General features: G+C 57.1%; 1 protein-coding gene across 11 annotated transcripts in view; it reads right to left on the bottom strand.

The window, feature by feature from the left end:
* ANO1 (anoctamin 1) overlaps positions 1–20708 on the bottom strand; it is a 208386-nt gene that overhangs the window by 11665 nt on the left and 176013 nt on the right. For all 11 annotated transcript variants that reach the window (XM_074401809.1, XM_074401810.1, XM_039471000.2 and 8 more), the window contains 7 exons: positions 20027–20101; positions 15655–15856; positions 15287–15398; positions 14438–14495; positions 11753–11853; positions 11059–11204; positions 7320–7472 (listed from right to left, as the gene is read on the bottom strand). In XM_074401809.1, the coding sequence (XP_074257910.1) occupies positions 7320–7472; positions 11059–11204; positions 11753–11853; positions 14438–14495; positions 15287–15398; positions 15655–15856; positions 20027–20101 (847 nt within the window). The remainder of the gene's footprint in view (positions 1–7319; positions 7473–11058; positions 11205–11752; positions 11854–14437; positions 14496–15286; positions 15399–15654; positions 15857–20026; positions 20102–20708) is intronic.

Raw genomic sequence — 20708 nt, 5'->3', positions numbered from 1 at the left:
GGCCTCGTGGCCTCTCCGTCCGTCTTCCCAGCAGCCATGAGAACTAGCAGGGCCCACGAAGGAAGCCTCAATGGCCCAGGAGGCAGGGCCTCATTGTTGCAATTCTGGAAATGGTCCCGTGTCCTGGGCTGACCCCTGCCCACCCTGACTGCGCCCTCCCATGCCCGGCACTGCCGAGTGCAGCGGTGGGGTTGGAGGCCTGTCCTGGACCAGCCCTCCTTGCCCTGGGCTGGCTCTGAGATGGGCGATACCCAGCACTCATCAGAAAGGGCCAGGATGAGGCAGGTGGACTTTCTACCTGGTTGGGGGGATGCAGGGAGAGCTGTACACAGTGCTTCCGCCCTAGTAGCCGAGGGGAGTCTCCCAGTTCCTGTTTTTGGGGTGCATGCTGGTGGCCTGCAAAGGCAGCAAGAGTTCAGACCCCTCTGTGTGGCTCAGAGCTAGAAACCACGGGCTCAGGTGAAATCTCCCAGGCAAGCTCTCTCGCCCCCTGGCCCCAGCCAGTGCCAATTCAATGAGAGACCACAGTCACAATCATCATCCATCAGAAATCCCCACTGCGAGCTGGGTGCGGCAGCTCATGCCTGCAATCCCAGCATTTTGGGAGGCTGAGGTGGGCAGACAACTTGAAGCCAGGAGTTTGAGACCAGCCTTGCCAACGTGATGAAACTCCATCTCTACTAAAAATTAGCCGGGCGTGGTGGCGTGCGCCTGTAATCCCAGCTACTCAGGAGGCTGAGGCACGAGAATCGCTTGAGCCAGGGAGATGGAGGTTGTGTTGAGCCGAGATCACGTCACTGCATTCCAGTCTGGGCGACAGAGCAAGGCTCTGTCTCAAGAAAAGAGAGAGTACCCACTGCAACCCATTGCTGGTGGGCAATTCGAGAAGTGACAGTCACACCCCCCTGCCACCTGTCTCCAGTCCTTGGGCCATAGGGGCCATCGTCTAACCCCAGACGAGGAGTTTACTGTACCTCTGTGTGGTCTTTCCCACGAGCGCAGCGCTCCTGACTTTATTTTTCTGCCAGAGCGGGTGGTGGGGCAGTCACGTGGGCTCTGCGCACTAGCGGCCCTAGGGCCCCCCCATCCTGCAGAAAGCAGCTGGGAATGCAGGTGAGTGAGGGTTGGACGGCACGGCCCCACAAAGTCAGCAGTGAAGCCCTCCCTCGGGAGTGGAAACGCTTCCCGCCCAGCTTCCCTCGGTCGGGTGTCGGGGCTGAGGGCCCGTCTCAGAGCTCCTAGGGCAGGCTGCAAGTTGCACATCCTTGTAGCTTCTGTGTCTAGCTCGGGGTCTGGCACATGGGGTGGGTGCTGCTGGGTAAATGTTTGCTGAGTGGCTGCACGAGCGCAGGAAGCCCTTTCCAAGCGGACTCTGGTGCAGGAGCAGAGGCTGCAAAGCGGTCCGGGCAGGCCCGTTGAGGCTGGATGGTCATTTTGTTGTGCAAGCCTACTGCTTAAAAATACAGACTGTTGCTTATAAACCGGGAAGCTGTATTTTAAAAAATCGAGGCTGGGCGCAGTGGCTCATGCCTCTAATCTCAGCACTTTGGGAGGCTGAGGCGGGTGGATCACCTGAGGTCAGGAGTTTGAGATCAGCCTGGCCAACATGGCAAAATCCCTTCTCTACTAAACATACAAAAATTAGCCAGGCGTGGTGGCGCGTGCCTGCAATCTCAGCTACTCCGGAGGCTGAGATAGGAGAATCGCTTGAACCCGGGAGGCGGAGGTTGCAGTGAGCCGAGATCGCACCATTGCACCACTCCAGCCTGGGCAAAAGAGAGAGACTTTGTTAAAAAAAAAAAAAAAAAAAAAAAAAAAAAAAAAAAAATCCCGAGGCTCTCCTTGGCTCTGGTCCTGGCTGGCTGGTGAATCTTCTTGGCAACTGGCTGTGGTGCCCAGGGGCACCCCCTGCAGGCCGAGCCGTGCACCCACCTCCGTCCCTGCCGCCAGCGGGCCCATTATGATCGCCTTCGAATCCAAACCCAGACTCCCACTAGAGAGTTGAACGTTTCAAGAAATGTGGGAACGGGCACACTGGTCTGCGGCCATGAAGAACTGCCCCAGGCCTTAGTCTCACATGTGCCTGCAGCCCGTGTGGCCCTGATGCTCTGAGTTTGAGGCCTCCCAGGCAGGGTGCTGAGGTGCGGTGGGCCTGGAGTGGGGGCTGAGATCTTTGGGTGTCGGGGTCCTGAGGGAGGTGGCTTCTGAGCTCGGGGCCGTGGAAGGGCAGGATTCAGGCAGGAAAGGAGGTGTACCCAGGTAATAGCCCAACAGGCCCAGAGAGAGGAGGGAACGGGAGGGGTGAGGCGGGATGAGATGGAGCTGGGAGCAGGGTCTTCCCGCCTCGGGGGCCGGGATGGAGCCTGTCCTGACGGGTCTGGGGGATATCTATGTCCAGGCAGACAGCTCTCCGTGTGGCCCTGCACATCCGCAGGATGTGTCTGAGAAATGAAGAACCGGGACCCCAGACCCAGCCCACGGAATCTACCTCTCCTGGGGTGGGGCTGGGAACCCCGAGTTATTCCAATGCATGCTCCAAGGTGAGACTCACTGCTCTAAGGAGCTCTGTAAACCAAAAATAAAATTCTAAGCACCCCCCAACCATCTGAATGGAATCCATCATCTTGGCCAGGGCACCCCCAAGTTAGCCTTAAAGACTGGTTCAGGCTGTGACGGGGCGTGGGGGGTGAGGGGGTCGGACAGGCCTCATAATCTCCTCCTCCCTTTTGGAATTCAGGAAAAGCCGACCAGCATGAGCATCAACACAGACCTTTAGTCTGCTAAACATTTAGTCTCTCTCTTTGAAGCCTGTTACCTGGAGGCTTCATCTGTGTTATAAAACCTTGGTTTCCACAACCCCTTATCATAAACCATGCTTTCCTTTCTATCGATAATAACTCTTTCAAGCAATGACAACCAGAAATTTTTAAAATAGCCTGGTGTGGTGGCTCACAACTGTAATCCCAGCACTTTGGGAGGCTGAGGCAGGCAGATTACCTGAGGTCAGGAGTTTGAGACCAGCCTGGCTAACATGGTAAAACCCTGTCTCTACTAAAAATACAAATTTAGCCAAGTGTGGTGGTGGCCGCCTGTAATCCCAGCTACTCGGGAGGCTGAGGCAGGAGAATCTCTTGAACCCAGGAGGTGGAGGTTGCGTCTTGCCATTGCACTCCAGCCTGAGTGACAAGAACAAAACTCCGTCTCACAAAAAAATAAAAAAATTTACCTATAACCTGGACGGGACCCCACCCTGTCCCGCCTTTCTGGACCAAACCAATGTGTAGCTTAGATGTATCTGATGTTTCATGTCTCCCTAAAATGTCTAAAACCAAGCCGTGCCCTGACCACCGTGGGTCCATGTTCTCAGGACCCCTGAGGGCTGTGTCATGGGCCATGGTCACTCAGATCTGGCTCAGAGTAAATCTCTTCAAGTAGTTTACAGAGTTTGGCTCTTGTCGACATCTCTTAGGAAAAGGGGATGCTGTGCTTTTGGAAACTCTTTGGACGGGCTTCTTTTATGAAAGTCCCGTTGGGGAAAACGGCCTCATTTTTACTTCCCCAAGTACATTCCTTCTTTTCTTTCCCAAGGAATGTTTCCCCTCTAGGGGGCTCTAAGCCCCATTTCCCAGAACAGAACAGGGAGGTACTTGGATACAGCCAGGTGCTTGGCGAGGCCACCACTCCTGCCCACACGCAGTGCCCGGGAGCGGAATGCAGGCTGCGCTTTCCCACCGCCAGGCTCTGAAGAACCAGGAGGAGAACAGGAAGTCGAAGCCAGAGCTGGGGAGCTGGAGCAGATTCCCACGCATGGGCTGGGTCCCCGCTGTGACCTGCCGGACTGCGGGGTGATCAAGGCACCTGCGCTTTGTGGTACAGCTTCTCCCAGCCACCCAGGGCCCCAGAGGCACAGGTCACAGGGCCACAGGGGCCCTCTGTCCTCTCAAGGAGCTCGCCTGGGGCCCCTGCACGGATCATAGATGGAATACAAAAGCCTCTTCAAGGAAAGGTTATGGTTAAGGAACCCATAAACAGAGGCGTGAAAGGACGCAGATTATGCCTTCAACCAAGCGGACAGGAACCAGGAAGTGAGTAGCTGATCCGTAAGAACTGGGCAAAGCGAGCCAGGGGCAAAGAGTCCAAAGTGGCACATGTGCTGGAGGGGCTGCAGGAAGCCAGGGCCACCCAGCTGCTGCTCTTTCACCGGGTGGGTTTGCAAGCTTCAGCCAGCCACCATCTGGGCACAGCCAGAACTTCTCGAAACAGAGGGTGTCAGAGCAAACACAGGTGCATCGTGATGTGGCAGGTGGCGGGAGCAGGGGGCACTGTCGGGTGCCCGAGCTTCAGGCCTTTGTGAGGACTCAGTGTGGGTCGCACTCTCCTTTTCTCTTTTAGCTGTACCTGCTGGAACGGGCTGGCACTCTTTTCTTTTTCTTTTTTTGAATCAGTCTTGCTCTGTTGCCCAGGCTGCCATGCAGTGGCGCGATCTTGACTCACTGCAAACTCCGCCTCCCGATTCAAGCAATTCTCCTGCCTCAGCCTCTGGAGTAGCTGGGACTACAGGCATATGCCACCATGCCCAGCTAATTTCTGTATTTTTAGTAGAGGCAGGGTTTCACCATCTTGCCCAGGCTGGTCTCAAACTCAAACTCCTGACCTCGGGATTCACCCACCTCGGCCTCCCAAAGTGCTGGGATTACAGGCATGAGCCACTGCACCCAGCCCGCCACTCTTTTCTTTACTGCCATGGGACAGAGAGTTGCAGAATTTCCGAGGACTGCAAGGCGCACCTGGAGAGCTGTCCCAGGCCTCCCCTTTTGGGGTCTTTTGGTGTGCAGGGTGAGGTTTTCAGAGGCAAACTCTCTATGCATGCAGGAGGTCCAGGGCTTGAGCTCTCTGGTTTCGGCCCTGTAACCACCTGAGCCTCGGTCTCCCATGGGGAAAGTGGGACTGGGGAGGATTTACCCAGGCTTCCTCCAGGAGGACACAACAGGCTGAGGTTCCGAGAAAAGTTAATGTCGGAGGCGGCTCCGTGGTACTGATCTTCAAAGCAGCGCTATGCCTAGGCACAGCCAGCGTGCAGTCTCACCTGGCTCTTGAGAGCGGACGTGCAAAGATGGCCATGGTGGCTCATTTTTCATTTATTCCCTGTCCCACCAGTTAAAAATGGCCTTTTACACTGTTGTTTGTTTGTTTGTTTGTTTGTTTGTTTTTTGAGATGGAGTCTTGCTCTGTTGCCCAGGCTGGAGTGCCATGGTGCGATCTTGGCTCATTGCAACCTCTGCCTCCCGGGTTCAAGCAATTCTCCTCTCTCAGCCTCCTGAGTAGCTGGGACTACAGGAGCCCACCACCAAGCCTGGCTAATTTTGTATTTTTAGTAGAGATGGGTTTCTCCATGTTGGCCGGGCTGGTCTCGAACTCCTGACCTCAGGTGACCCACCCACCTCAGCCCCCCACAAAGTGCTGGGATGACAGGTGCGAGCCACCGCGCCCCACCAGCTTCCCACATTTTTGTAAGATGATGTTTGGCCTACAGAAGCCCAACCCAAAACTATCTTCTCATGCGGGTGTGGAATCTTTATTTCAGCAAGGTGAAATCCCCAGTATTTTGTTTATTCCAATAATTAGTACGAAGGTGCTATTCCAACTAAAACGGTGTTAAATTTGAGATAAAATGCTTGTGTTTTTGTAATTTTGTTTTCACCCTGAAAAGATAGGCTCACCCTTCCCGTGAGGGCTGGCTCTGCTGGAAGTCTTCATGGGGCTCCCATGTCCCTCACCCTCCAGCACACAGTGTCGCCCTGTCTCTGCTTAAATGCCTCTGGTAACAGGGAGCTCTCTAACCCACAAGGAAGTCTGCTGTGTTTTTGACACCTCTGACTATTACAAAGTTATTATTTTTCTTTTCCTTCCCTCCCTCCCTCCCTCCCTCCTTTTCTTTCTTTTTTTTTTCAAGGTCTCTCTCTTTTGCCCAGGCTGGAGTGCAATGGCACAATCACAGCTCACTGCAGCCTTCACTTCCTGGGCTCACACGATCCTCCTGCCTCAGCCTCCCAAGTAGCTGGGACCACAGGTCTGTGCCACCACATCCAGCTAATTTTATTTATTTTTGGGGGGCAGGGTCTCACTCTGTTGCCCAGGCATGGGAACGGCTCACTGCAGCCACAACCTTCCTGGGCTCACTGATCTTCCCACCTCAGCCTCCTGAGTAGCTGGGACTACAGGCATGCACCATCATGGCTAATTTTTGTATTTTTTGTAGAGACAGGGTTTTGCCATGTTGCCAAGGCTGGTCTTGAACACCTGAGCCCAAGCTATCCATCCTCCTTGGCCTCCCAAAGCAGTGAGATTATAGGAGTGAGCCACTGTGCTCAGCCCAAAGCTATCCTTTATGCTGCCCGTAAATAAGCGTTCTCCCAAGCCCACTCCTCTCCTCCGCACGATCAAGGTGCCTGAGTGACTGGCTCAGCAAGCTGGAGTTGAGCTGCATCTTGGCTTTGATCCCCAAGGCAAGCCATGCGATGACTTGGATTGTTCTCCCCTGTCTACAGACGGGGGGTCCTTCCTTCCTTTTCTCTCTCTTTTTTTTTTTTTTTAGAGATGGGGTCTTGCTATGTTGCCCAGGCTGGAGTACAGTGGTATTCACAGGTGTGATCCCACTACTGATCGGCACGGGAGTTCTGACCTGCTCAGTTTCCGACCTGGGCCGCTTCACCCCTCCTGGGCAACCTGGTGGTCCCCTGCTCCCGGGAGGTCACCATATTGATGCCAAACTTAACGCGGACACTCGACCGGCATAGCACAGAACTCCTGGGCTCAAGCGATCCTCCCACCTCAGCCTCCCGAGTAGCTGGGACTACAGGCACACGCCACCGCGCCTGGCCCTCCCTTTTCTCTTTTGTGAACATTAAATGATGCCATGACATGCGACGTAGGAGGGCACTTGCTGAGCGGCTGATACTGCTTTTCCCTTGCTCTCGCCCTGGCTCTGGGGTCTCACAATTGCTAGAGGTGGGTGCTGTCAGCCATCGGAGAGGAAATGTGTCTCTTGCACCTCCCAAGGCAGCAGGTTGTTGCGACATTCAGATGTCTGGGACTCACTCTGCACACCTCCTCTGTGACCAGTGCATCGTGGGAGGGGAGGGTGGGGACCTGCAGGTCTTGCGTCACCAGCCCCCAGGCTCTACCTGTGAAAGGCTAAGTGAAGAGCCCCAGTGGGGACACCCGGCCAGCTCTGGCTCTAGCTTCTGAAGAGCAGCACTCCCCTCCCCAAACCCGGCACACACTTGGAACTGGTCCCCCCAGCCCACGGGCTCACTCACCAATGTCTTTGGCTCTGACCGCCACCGGCCTTCGGAGCTCGGTGACAAACTTCTTGGCGTCCAGACGGATCTCAATGATGTTGTTCAGCAGTGCAAACAGCGGGGCCAGGGGGAAGGAGGCGACGAACAGGGTGACAAAGCCAAACTGGATGACTGCAAAGAGAGTCCAGTGCCAGTCAGCACCCTGGGAGCCACAGCCCATAAGTGGGGGGGACTCCACTGCCCCATGTGCTGAGCCGCACAGGTCTGGCGGCTGCCCCACCTCCAGTGAGCCCACTTGCACGGCCCCCACCTGCAGATGCATGAGAGGGACCTCTTGGGACGGACCCTCCACGGCCCTGAGTGACCTCCAGGCCAGGAGTGGGGCCCAAGGCAGAATTCTGAATTTTGCTCCGAATCTCAGTGTTGGACTCCTGAATAATGGGAATGCTCACTTATCTATGGCTAATATCGCTCTGTCACCCAGGCTGGAGTACAGTGGGACAGTTATGGCTCACTGCAGCCTCAACCTCCCAGGCTCAGTGAATCCTCCTACCTCAGCCTCCCGAGTAGCTGGGACCACAGGCATGCACCACTATGACCGCTTAACTGTTGTCTTTTTTGTAGAGCTGGGGTTTTGCTGTGCTGCCCAGGCTGGTCTTAAACTCCTGAGCTCAGTGATCATCCAAAGTGCTGGGATTACAGGCATGAGCCAGCTCACCAGCCTACGTCAGATTAAAAAAAAATCACCAACAGGAAAAGGACTATCATGAGCGCAAAGGCCCAGCCTGAGGTCATCCCCTTGCTGGTGCTGGGAAGGGACATGGCGGTGGCCCTGCTGCTTCCATCACAGGGGCTTCCTGGGGCCCGGGGGACCTGCCTGTATCTTCCAGAGTCCCAAATTTCCCTTGGCATCGGGCCTCCTGGATCCAGGCGGGGACCCACTGCCCAGGGCAGTCCCTTGCCTCTGCCCTGTGGCCCTCCCTCTGGGGATCGATCGCCCCATCCAGGAGCCAGCTCTGGGGTTTCTCGGGCTTTGGATGAGGCATCCAACATCGGGCTGGGCTCCTAGGAGAAGGTCAGGAAAAGGTTGCTAAGGGGAACTGAATAGGAAAGCTGGTTCAGGAACTGCACAGTAGGACCCAGTCCAAGGGCGTTTGTTGCCAGGCGGTAAACAAGGAAGCCGGCAAAATGTCACTGTGTGCTTGACGGGCTGAGTGTGGGCATTGTTAGCATGTGGGATGGGCTGTGGGGGTGGCCCTGCAAATTCTCTCCCTGGGCTGTCTTGCTCGCCCTGGCAAGGTGGGCTGAGTGGGAGGCCTCTGGTCCTGCCTGAGGTCCCTGGAGGGGACGAGGCATTGCTTATGCGGGGTGGTGTGTGCTGTGCTGAGGCCTGAGGCTGTGGGTCACCCACCGGGGTGGGCTTCCCCACTTCCGAGTGGCACTGCCTACTCTGGCACTAAGAGCATGACCGGCGAGCTGGAGACGCTGCCAGGGCTGGTGCTAGGGAGGGAGGGTGCGGGGTGCGGGGAGGTGGGCATTCCCAGATGGGCTTGTTCTCCCCATCTATCCACATCCGTGGCTTGGGCCTTCTTTGGAGGAACAGACTGGCAGCCGACGGATGGGGAGAAACCCAGTGGGTGCAGAAATGTGCCTTGGTGGGTGGGGGCAGGGTGGGGCCTGGTGAGCCACTCCCTGTGTATGTGGGGAGGAGGTGCCTGCTCCAGAAATCCCATCAGGAGCTCGGGATGCAACGTCCAGCCACTCGGAAAATCAATCCCGAGAAGGGGCTGCCAGTCTCATGGCTGTGCTGGTTTCTGGGGATCTAGGGTTTCCTGTGGAAGGGGAAGGCTTGCAGGGAGGGTGTCACCTCCCAGATCCGGGCTCTCCTGGCCACATGGCCAGCACTGAGTCAAACAGCTGGGAGCCGCCCGCCTGTCCAGCAGCCTGACCCTGGTTCAGCGTGGACTTCATTCCAGGAGAAAACAGAGAGGAGCCACAGAGCACCATGCTTAACAGTCCTCTCCTCTGGAGTCAACTGCAAGGTGCTCCTTGCACAATTGTCTGGGAGCCAGGAGCGACATGTGGACAATTTGGCTAACATGCGGGCACAGGGCAGCAGCTGCAGTGCAATGAAACAGAAACGCCCCCCGCCCTCGAAGGTGCCCTTACCCCCAGGCCTTTGCGAAAAATGCGGCCTGCTTGGCTGGGTATGGTGGCTCACGCCTGTAATCTCACCACTTTGAGAAGCCGAGGTGGGCAGATCATGAGGTCAGGAGTTCGAGACCAGCCTGACCAACATAGTAAACCGTCGTCTCTACTAAAAATACAAAAATTAGCCTGGTATAGGGGTGGGTGCCTGTAATCCCAGCTACTTGGGGAGCTGACGCAGGAGAATTGCTTGAACCCGGGAGGTGGAGGTTGCAGTGAGCTGAGATCGTATCATTGCACTCCAGGCTGGGTGACAGAGCGAGACTGTCTCAAAAAATAAAATCAACTAAAATAAAAATGCCGCCTGCCAGGTCTCGCCTCGAATAGACCAGGAAGAAGCCTGGGAGCCGGCATTGTAGAGAAGTTGAGCTTGGTGGTCAGGGCACTGCACACTGGGACCCCCCTCTGCAGGAATCTCCCTGACTGCCTTTGCCTATCCAGTCAGCAAACACATATTGAGCATCCACTGTATACCTGGACCTGCTGTAGCGACAGGGCTAGGGCATGAGGAGCAAGAGAGGGCCAGGCTGCCGTCCTACCAGGGGAGCCAGGAGAGGGGTGACGGGGGAAGGCTGTCTTCTGAAGGGCGCGAACCCCAAGCAGGGGAGGGTGGGGGCTGTGTCTATGTCGAGGAAGGGCTTCCCCTTGCAAACCCAGTGGTCAGGGAAGACCCCTCTGTTGGGGGACATTCTGAATAAAGCGTGGGAGGCAGGGTGAGAGTGAGTCATGCAGGTATTTGGGGGAGGCCACATCTAGTGCCTGGGGCGACCTGGGCTCCATGGGGCTGGGGAGCAGCAAGGAGGCCAGCACACCCAGAGCGAGTGCAGGAGGCGGGACGGAGCGGTAAGTGACCAGGTCAGGGAGACTCCAGAGCTGTGGGGCCACACCTGGCCTCTTCCCAGTTCTCCTTTGCCGCCCCCCAAAAGGTATGTGCCATCCCTTGGCATCCTCCTGGCCAGTCACACAGTTGAGGGGGTAAGGCCTGATCCCTGGGTCTCCTGTGAGCACTGCTCTGTGCCGGGGGGCAGCTGTAGCTAGCCCGCAGGTAAGCAGGTCCTGGCTCCCAAAACTCAGGAGCTCACCGTCGGGAAGCGGAGGAGATGATTCACGGACCCAAAGTGGGTGCTTCAAGGGCCCTGGGGCTGGCAGGAGGGACCTCGGATTGTGTGTGGGGGGTCCCACGTGAGGCAGGAGCCTGCCGCTCAGCAGGGCTGGGCCCTCGGCTGCTGAGGGAGACTGAGGGAGAAGGAAGACCCGCACAGCGGAGGCTGGCTTGGGCTGTGCTGACAGGTCCGTGCCTGGGGATGGTGGCTGCTTGACCTGGGCCTCTGGAAGACAGGACTCCATCCAGAGCAGCCATGCCCGCCGACCCAAGGGCGTGCACCTGGATGCCAGGGTCTGCACTTCCCTCCTCCCCGCCTGATGCTTCTGGAGGGACGCTAGGCACCGCGGGGCCGGGGCATCACACCCTGTGGCCCTGCCCCACCCCAGCTGGCATGCTGGCCTGTTTCTAGCCTGACGTCGCCCGCCTGCCCCGGCTGGCACTCACTCATTTCCATGTACTCTGGGGTGAGGCCCGCGAAGGGCTCCAGGTTGTAATCCACCTCGTACCGCTGCCGCCTCTTCACGCTCTCCTCGTGGTGGGCGGGGCTCTGCCGCTTCAGCCTCAGGTAGCGGATGAACTTCTTCATCTTCCTGGGAGATGCGACATCACACAGTTAGGTTTGCAGGAAGCTGAGTTTGGGGGCTCAGGTCTGGCATCTCCAGTGATTTTTTTTTTTTTTTTTTTTTTTTTTGAGACAGAGTTTTGCTATTGTGGCCCAGGCTGAAGTGCAGTGGCACGATCTCGGCTCACCGCAACCTCTGCAGTCCTGGGTTCAAGCGATTCTCCTGCCTCAGCCTCCCGAGTAGCTGGGACTACAAGCGCACGCTGCCATGCCTAGCTAACGTTTTGTATTTTAAGTAGAGATGGGGTTTCACCGTGTTGCCCAGGCTGGTCTCAGATTCCCGAGCTCAGGCAATCAGCCCGCCTCTGCCTCCCAAAGTGCTGGGATGACAGGCATCCGCCACCACGGCTGGCCTGGGGTGGCTTTTGCCTCTCTTCCCTCTGTATCCCCCTCCTCTCCCTGCTTCTGGTGCCCCCATCTTGGTTGAGGCCCTGCGTCCACCCAGACCACGGCAGAAGCCACCGGCACACACCCCGCCCCGCCCGCCCCGCCGCTCTGACCGCTTCGCACACTCACGGGATTCCGATCTCAAACAGGTTGTTTTGGATCAGCTGCTTCCCCAGCATGATGATGCTGAGCTGGATGCAGAGTTCCATCAGGCAGCCCCCTGGCGCGCACTGTGGACAGAGAGCAGCGTCAGCCCTGCCGCGGGGACACCGGGAGAGGGGCCGCCCTGCGGGGAGACCCACCCCCATGCCATGGGTTGACCTGTGTCCTCCAAAAGAAGATGCTCAGGTCCTAATCCCGCCACCTGGGAACGGGACCTTATTTGCAAAAAGAGTCTTTGCAGATGTAGCCAAGTCAAGGTGGGGTCGTGCTGGGGCAGGGTGCGCGCCCACCCGAGGACTGGTATCCTCTTAAGAAAAGAAGGCGCGGGCTCAGAGAGGAGAGGCCGCGTGAAGATGGTGGCAGAGGGTGACGTGGCGAGTGGAGGAACGAGGAGGACTTCCGTGGCCCCCAGAAGCTGGGGGACGCGGGGCGGGTCCTCCCCTGGAGCCCGTGAAGGGAACGCAGTCCGGCTAACGCCTCCATGTTGCACTTCCGGCCTCCAGGACAGTGAGACTCAATCTCTGTTATTTGAAGCCTCCCAGTCTGTGGGGTTGAGTTGCAGCCCCAGGAAGCGGACACACCCCGCCGACAGGCTGCTGGGCTTGGGGCTGGGGCTGGGATCAGGGAGTGCGTTGCCAGGGAGTAGGCAGGCGGGGCGGGGCCACAAAGTGCCTCCTTTTTCCCAGGGCCGCCGCCCAGTCCCATGAACCAGTCGCCATCCACCGGCTCTGCCCGCCACCACGCAGCAGCCACCCCTCTGAGGCCTGATGCCCCTGACTCAGTGGGCCTCTGCCACCTTAGGCCGCCAGGGACCTGGCAAGCAGGTGACGGTCAGACACCTAAGTGGGCTGGAAGCTTAACTTGCCCAAGCAAAGGAAACACCGGGCGCAGTAAACCTGTTTTGTGTTCCAAATAAAACCTAATATACTCCAAACTTGTCTTGGAGGGCCATGCTTTCAAAAAAAGCAATTATACCATTTGCTTGATTATATAATGTGAGAAGCAGAAAAGTTCCTTTTTAAAGTTTCCTTTCTTGTTAAAAAACAAGTGTGTTAGTAGCTCTTTGTGAAGCGCTATCCTATGTAGCTGTGAGACACGCGTGCTGACAGGCACGTAGTACGTTCTATATCCTTGTACTTTCACCAAGATATCCGTGCTGGACGTGCTCACAGGCATGGCCCAGCTCTCCATGACTTTTACCCTGTTTAGAAAAGTTTTAAGTTGTAGCCAATCGGGTTTTAGTTTCCGTTGTGAGGTCTGGCTCCAGCCAACGGAGATCAGACACAGCAGTAAGGACGACCCCAAATGCGTGAGGGATGAATTTGTGTGTTTGCCTTTGTTCATTGTGCTCTCATGGCACAATGGCTAGCGAGGGTGCCCTTCCTGCAGCCCAGGAAGTAAAAACTGCATTGCTGAAAGATCCTTTGTCTCGGTGCTGAGTTTTCTTTGTGGCACCAAACATCTATTTCCAACATATGACTTCTCTAACCTGGGACAATTGTGACAGGGGATCATCTATGTCATATAAAAAGGAAAGAGCTTTTCACAAGTTTGGAGCAGATGCCCATTACTGTGGAGGAGACCCATGTCTTGGGCTGCCCCGGGCCTGCATTCAGGTAGTCGAACCTCCAGGGTTGCACTCCAGACAGCCAGATCGCCCTGTACCTGATATCCACCCCATGCTCGATACCTTATTCCACAGGATCTTTATCAAGAAGACCCACTCTCTTATCTTCCAATACGCTGAATTATTCTGTGGGTTAGAAATGCTGAGACCAGAACCTCCGACCGGCCCTGAAACCCTGGTTTGGTCTGATGGAGCCCCTGGTTGTGGGACGGACAGTGGAGCAAGCCCATGGCCGAGACAGCAGCAAAACCAGGCTGGTGTAACCAGACCTTCTGTGGCCAGAATGGCTGGGCAGAAACCAAATGGCACCAGCGTGGCGTTTGAAGGTAAAGAGATAAGCATTTCAATTTCGAGTTAAAAAAGGTAGCTGAGTTCTGTTTTGTTCCGAGTTCTATTCCTCACTAACTCATCTTTTTTCTTTTGAGCCAGACCCTTGCTCTGTTGCCCAGGATGGAGTGCGGGGGTGAAATCTCGGCTCACTGCAACCTCCGCCTTTCAGGCTCAAGTGATTCTCGTGCCTCCGCCTCCCGAGTAGCTGGCATTACAGGCGTGCACCACCACGTCCAGCGAATTTTTTGTGTTTTTAGTAGACATGGGGTTTCACCATGTTGGCCAGGCTGCTCTCAAACTCCTGACCTCACATGATCTACTCACCTCAGCCTCTCCTAGTGCCGGGATTACAGGCCTGAGCCACTGCGCTGGCCCTCATTAATTCATCTTAACCAGAGAGAAATATTCAGTCTCACAGAAAAAGAAAAGAAAACCAGATGTCATTTTTTTTTCTTTCCTTAACGCTACAGCAGCTTTATCCTTCTAGGTGGTTCTATGTGAACACACCAAATAAGATCAAAGCCCCCCTTCCCCGCCCCAGACATGTCAGGAGAATGGAAAAGGTTCCATCCGGACGGAAAGAAACCGCTCTTTGCTGAACAGATACGCTGCGGCTGCTTCCCCCAAGTGCACAGTGTGGACAGATGGTGAGCGAAACAGAAGGCGCTCCCGGGAACGAATAAAATCTCGGTTACCTCTTCCATTCGGAAGGAATGGAAAATGTACACGTAGTCTCCCGGGCGTCCAACAAACCTGAAATGACGGGGGAGGTCGTTAGAGAGATGAGCCCTTGGCTCGGTTCGGGGAGAGACCCCCCAAGTGGGGACGGCGCGGTGTGTGAGTCCTGCAGGCATCCACAGGCGGCTCTCCCTGCTGATCGCATCTGCTAAAAGATGACCACAGTGGCATGGCACGGGTCAATCATGATGCGGAGGAGGCAGCCTTTCGGGGGGGCTCTGAGATCAGCCCAGCCAGCCCCTTGCAGAAATGGTGGTGGTGGGGGCCTTGTCGTGGGTGGGCCGCAGGCCCCGCCACAGCCTGGTATGGCTTCTGAGGGTCCAGGTATGGAAGGTTTCACTCCACCAGGAGCTGTGAACAGGGCTCAGGTGGCCAGCAGCCGCACTGCCCCGCCGCCTCTCTCCTGTCCCCACTCTGTGGACTCCTCCCTACCTGTCGTGGGAGTGCATGAAGCTGGCTTCTGGGGTTCTTTGCCTGGACTCCCCGCTGCCGATGCTTCCCACTGTCTGGAGTCCCGGGGGTCCCCTCTGCCCAGGGTCCTCACTGCCCAGGGCCCTTACTGCCTGGGGCCCTCACTCCTGGGTCCTCACTGCCTGGGCTCCCTGCCACCTGGGCTCCCTGCTGCTCAGGACCCTGCTGCTCAGGACCTCAGCAGGGCCCAGGCCTTCTCCCTGCCCCTCACTGGCTGTGGGTGCCACGGTGTCTGCCCTTCCCTGGGCTCCAGGTGCCCCCCACCCGTTGGGAGGGAGCGTCCCCCGCTGCACCTGGGAGAAGCGAGGTAGGGGAAAGGCTGAAGATGTCCCTACCGGCCTTTGAAGAAAGCCACGTAGAAGATGGGGGTGTAAGAGTTCACAAACTTCAGCAGGAAGGCCTTGAAGATCAGCCTCTCCTCAAAGCTCTTCTCCGTCTTTGGAACCTCTAGAGGGAGGGGTAGGGAGATGCTGAGGCAGCGGCTGGGATGGCCCTGACAGCCTGGTTCAGCCTCTGCCGGCCACTGGCACCATCGTTTAGTGGGCTCTCACGGGTGCGCCAGGGCCTGTGCTCAGGATCTCCGTTCAGACAGGGAGCCAGGGCCCAGAGAAGGTACACGACAAGCTGAAGTTTGCACAGCAAGAGGGAGGTGGCTCGGGCCGCCTGAGTCGAGGGCGAGAGCACCGGGGGTGTGGGCACTCACCGATCTTGGTGAGCCACCGGGCTATGCAGCCGTACACCTCATCCAGGAGGATGATGACCACTAGGTTGATGATGACTGCGGTGGCCGTGACTGTGACCCGGATGTTGGAACGCACGGAGGGGGAGGAGTTCATGGCCAAGGCGGCTGCCGTGGAGATTCTATAGATGATGACGCCAAGGACGATGGCAAACGTCACCGCGATCTGCAGCGGGGGAAGGGTGCTCTTGGTTGGAGACCCACCCAGGACCCTCCTGGACCCGTCCTGTCTACTCCCTCAGCCCAGCTGTCCCCCACCTCTCCTGCTCTTCTGTGTCAGAACAAGGACTGACATTTCTTGGGCACCTGCCAGATGCCAGGGGCTTTCTGTGCACTAACCCACCAGAGATCGATGGACTAGGAGCTGGTTTCTGTCTGGTGGAAGAGGGCACTGAGTTTCAGAGAGATTATGTAGACAGGCCGGGCCACCCAGCTCAGGAGCTGGGATTTAGCAGGCGGGCTTGCCCAAGCCTGCAGTTCACACCATCTTTGCGCTCCCATCTTCCCAGAGCTGTAGTGCCCTGTCCAGGCAGAGCCCAGGACACAGTATGGCCACGATGCCAGTGACTGGTCCAAGAGCAGGCTGACTGCGGGGTGGGGCTTCTCCCCCAACTCATGGTGAGCTCAGGGACATCCTCAGATGCTTCGCAGGGCTGAGGCATACCACCCTCACAGCCACCTCCCAGGAACCCTCCCCTGGTGAAGGAGGTGGGTGTGGCCTGGGATGAGGCAGGGGTCGGGGCTGGCCGGAGGTGCTTCGGGTCCCTTCTCGCAGTCTGCTCGGAAGCCAGCAGCACCCTTCCGGCTCTCTCACCAGAGTGAGCCTTCCTCTTGCCAAACCTACCGTGGGACCAGAATGTTCCATGAAACAGGGGCTGGCGGTTGCCTGAGAAACTGTGGTGGGGGCTGGCTACCACGACAAGCTTGTTCCACACACTGCTGTCTGTCTGGGCTCCCTCGCCCTGCCCTGCCCTGCCCAGGGGTGTGGAGGCCCCATCCCGAGGGCTCACCGAGGACGGACGGAGCGGGGGCTGGGCAGGAGGGGCACACACAGAGCCAGGCTCCTCACCAGGCGTGAATCCGCCCGCGGGACACAGGCTCTGTCTTGTCACCCTGTGTCCTCATGCCCCGGGAAATCGCACATTTGCACCCATGCAGCGGTGCAGAAGGCAGGTCCCGTCCCTGCGCGCACGGTCACGGGTGGCTCCCAGACAGGCCCAGGAGGCCCGGGTTGACCTGTGTGTCCCCCAGTTGCAGCTTGGGTTTGGTCTGTTCGCCCCAGAGGGAGTCTGCAGCTTTCGGAAATCTAGGAAAGCTCTTATTTCACGTTCTGGGCAGTTACCACCAGCTTCTGCAGGCGTATGCCAGTGACTACATGGTGACCGCACCCTGCCCAGGAAGACGTCTGCAGCCACGCCACGCCCTGCTGCAAGGCGTGGGGACCACTCCCTGGCCAGCTCTGGGGAACGAGGGCTTTCCTTGGAAAACCCCTCAGTCCTGCCAAGAGGCCTCCAGGATGTCTGTCCCTGTGCCAGCGTGTGGAGGCGCAGGTGGAGTGCCGGGCCTGTGGGTGACTCAGCGAGGGAGGCCCTCCGCCCCAATGGGCACGTCCCCTGCCCTGCCACGGGGCAGTCGGGTCCACGACAGGCACACCCTGCAGCAGGCTCCCTTCCAGTCTCCCTAGCCCATCTCCCCTCTGGAATGAACCTGCGTCTCCAGGACCAGGAGCATGCGGGGCACATCCTAGGTGCTCAACTAACGTTTGTTCACGGAATGAAACACCCAAGTTGAGGACAAAGCTGTGTCCTCTTCAACCCTATGAAACCCTTGTGACCGGGGCTTACCAGGATGTCAAGGGCTGGGAAAAGAGCCGGCTAGTTCCCTATTCAATATCGTCTGTCTTTCCTCTAGCATCCTGCCTGGCTGAGCCGGCAGTGAGCTCATTCCTCAGCCTCCTGCAGAGCTGGTGGCCAGGCGAAACGGTTCTGACCAATGAGATGCAAGCAGAGGTGTGGCGAGTCTCCCGCGAAAGCACCTTCAGACAGGGGCTGCCTCCCCAGCCCATCTCTTCCCCTGCCCGTCCCCTTCTTCTGGCCTGGAGGGTGGGAGTGATGTTGGAGGTGCCGCAGCCATGTTGTGACCGGGAGGGGACCCACTCCTAGGACAGGTGAGCAGAAGGTCAGAGAGGCCAGTGACTCTGATGGCATCGTGGAGCCACCAGACCAGCCCTAGATGGCCGCCTCCTTCCCAGCCCCTCACTGGCCCTTCTGCGACAGTGCTGCTGCTTCTGCAGCAGGAGTGGCTGAACCCCACGCCAGCCTCTGCTAGGCGAGCGATGGGGAGGCTCTGGTTATCCCCCAGTCCCCTAGCCTGGCACCTGGCCCGAGGGGACACATCTCCTCAACACGAGGCCAGGTGCCCTCCCACCGAGTCGCCAGAGAGCACAACAGCCCCCAGCCCCCACCGAGGGGCTCCCCTTCTCTGGGTAAGGGGGGAAGAGCAAGCCCCACCACTGAGGCCACCCTTCTCTGGACTTCTTATGTGGGTCGGGGTCCCTGTTACTGTGCCTGAGAGCACAAGGGGACACTGGGTCCTCCCGCTGCTTCCATGACTCGGTCGGGGTTCGCAGCCCGTCACTCAACCTAGAGAACCCACGTGGTCCCTTCCTCTGTCTCTCCAGGTCCCTACAGAATGGCATGGATCTTGGAGCAGACAGTCCAGCTGACACGTGGCTTCTGCAGGCATATGCCAGTGGCAACATGGTGACCACAGCCACCGCCGCTGGCTGGCGCCGGAGGAGAGGCTGCAGCCTTCAGCCTCAGTTTCTGTATCAGTGGAAGGGGACAGCACCAGGACTGGGTGGCAGCAAGGACTGATGAGACGCTCTGGTGCGGCCCTCGGTGCACAGCTGCCAACCTGGGCCCCTGAGTACCAGGCCTCGGGGCCAGGCGGCCGCAGGAGGCTCTGACTTCAAGCTGTGGGGCTGGACGAGGCCAGGGTCATTTCTGACAGGACCACAGCTGGCTCCGAGGACTTGGCAGGTGACGGGAGCACAGCTAGCAGGTGGCTCAGGTGGAATCCATTTGGGGTTGAAGTCCCCAGGATTGAAATCCCCTAGAAGCCACAAGTGGTTTGCCCGCGAGCCACGCCACAGGCTTGCAGTCCCCTGAGTGGTACTATCATGTCCTATCTGCGCATTATTTATTTAGTGGTTTTCTTTTTTTAAATTCGAAAAATTTGTTTTTACTTAATTTGATGCTGATGCCCGTATCAGGACTCAAGTTACATTTTAGTCACAAAATACCCAGGTTTCTTTTCTTTTTTTTTTTTTGAGACAGGGTCTTGCTCTGTCACCCAGCATCCTGGCAGCCATTGCAGTGGCTTGGCCACAGCTCACTGCAGCCTCGACTTCTCAGCCTCTAGCGATCCTCCCAGTACAGCCTCCCAAAGAGCTGGGACCAGAGGCGTGCACCACCATGCCAGCTAATTTTTGTATTTTGGTTTTGCCATGTTGCCCAGGCTGGTCTCAAACTCCTGAGCTCAAGCAGTCCTCTGGCCTCGGCCTCCCAAAGTGCTGGTATTATAGGTGTGAGCCACCGCGCCCAGCCCATTTAATGGTTTTCTTGAAAAGTCTTTAGTTTCACCTTAAATGACATCTTTGAATCCCAGGCTTGAATTAGCAGATACTTAAATAACCGTGTCTCTCAAAACGAAAGCTGTGTATCAGGGACCACCTGGAATCATCACATGCACTCCCTGGTTGTGTGGAACCCTCACTGGGGGTCACTTTGAAACCCTGGTCTCTTCCCAATTTAGGGATAGTGGTGGGTCTCCCCCCCCCACCCACTGCCCTGAGGAGATGGGGCCAACGCACCCTGGCACCAATGGTACCACCACGCACGAGGCTGAACCAGGGCTTGGTGGACACCAATCACTTCCTTTTTTCCATTCCCTTTTCTTTCTTTTTCTTTTCTTTTTTCTTTTTTTTCCAACAGAGTCTCTGTCTATTGCCCAGGCTGGAGTGCAGTGGTGTGATCTCGGCTCACCGCAACCTCCACCTCCTGGGTTCAAGTGATTCTCCTGCCTCAGCCTCCCGAGTAGCTGGGATTACAGGTGTCCACCACCACGCCCGGCTCATTTTTGTGTTTTTAGTAGAGACGGAGTTTCACCATGTTGGCCCGGTTGGCCTCCAACTCCTGACCTCAAGTGATCTGCCCGCCTCGGCCTCCCAGAGTGCTGGGATTACAGGCGTGAGCCCCTCACCTGCCCAGCCGACACCAATCATTTCCTTGAGGTTTCCCCTGCCTTCCTCCGGCCTTAACCTTCTGGAACTTACCATGAAGATAATGGAGACCATGTTGGTGAGGTAGGCTGGGAACCGGTCTTTCCAGGTCAGCTTCACTTTGTCAGTCTACAACAAAAAACGACGCTGGTCACTGGCTGGAACCACCACGGCAAGACGCGTCTGTGTGTCAGCGTGGGTGCGTGTGCGTGCGTGGGCCCAGGGAACAGCTTGAACAACAGAAATAGTAAGAAAAACCTTCAAAAATGCTCGCTGGCGACTAGCCCGTGCCAACGCCTAGCGTTCCAAGAAGTACTGGGGCTTTATCACCTCTGTCACGGGATGACGGGAGTCGGAGCCGTTTCGCACTGGGATTCCTCGGTGTATGGGGCATTGTAAATGCCAGCTGCCTTTCTAAAGACGGTTAGACCCACGTCTGGGAGAAGTGTGGACTTGAAGTCCATTTCTTTTTCTTTCTTTCTTTCCTTTTTTTTTTTTTTTTTTTTTTTTTTGAGACGGAGTCTTGCCCAGGCTGGAGTGCAGTGGTGCGATCTCGGCTCACTGCAACCTCCACCTCCTGGGTTCAAGCGATTCTCCTGCCTCAGCCTCCCAAGCAGCTGGGACTACTGGCACCTGCTACCACGCCTGGCTAACTTTTGTAGTTTTAGTAGAGACGGGGTTTCACCATGTTGCCCAGGCTGGTCTCGAGCTCCTGACCTCGTGATCTGCCTGCCTC

Source organism: Saimiri boliviensis, chromosome 6, assembly GCF_048565385.1.
Source record: "Saimiri boliviensis isolate mSaiBol1 chromosome 6, mSaiBol1.pri, whole genome shotgun sequence".
Taxonomy (NCBI): domain Eukaryota; kingdom Metazoa; phylum Chordata; class Mammalia; order Primates; family Cebidae; genus Saimiri; species Saimiri boliviensis.
This window is presented reverse-complemented; position numbering and strand designations above follow the sequence as displayed.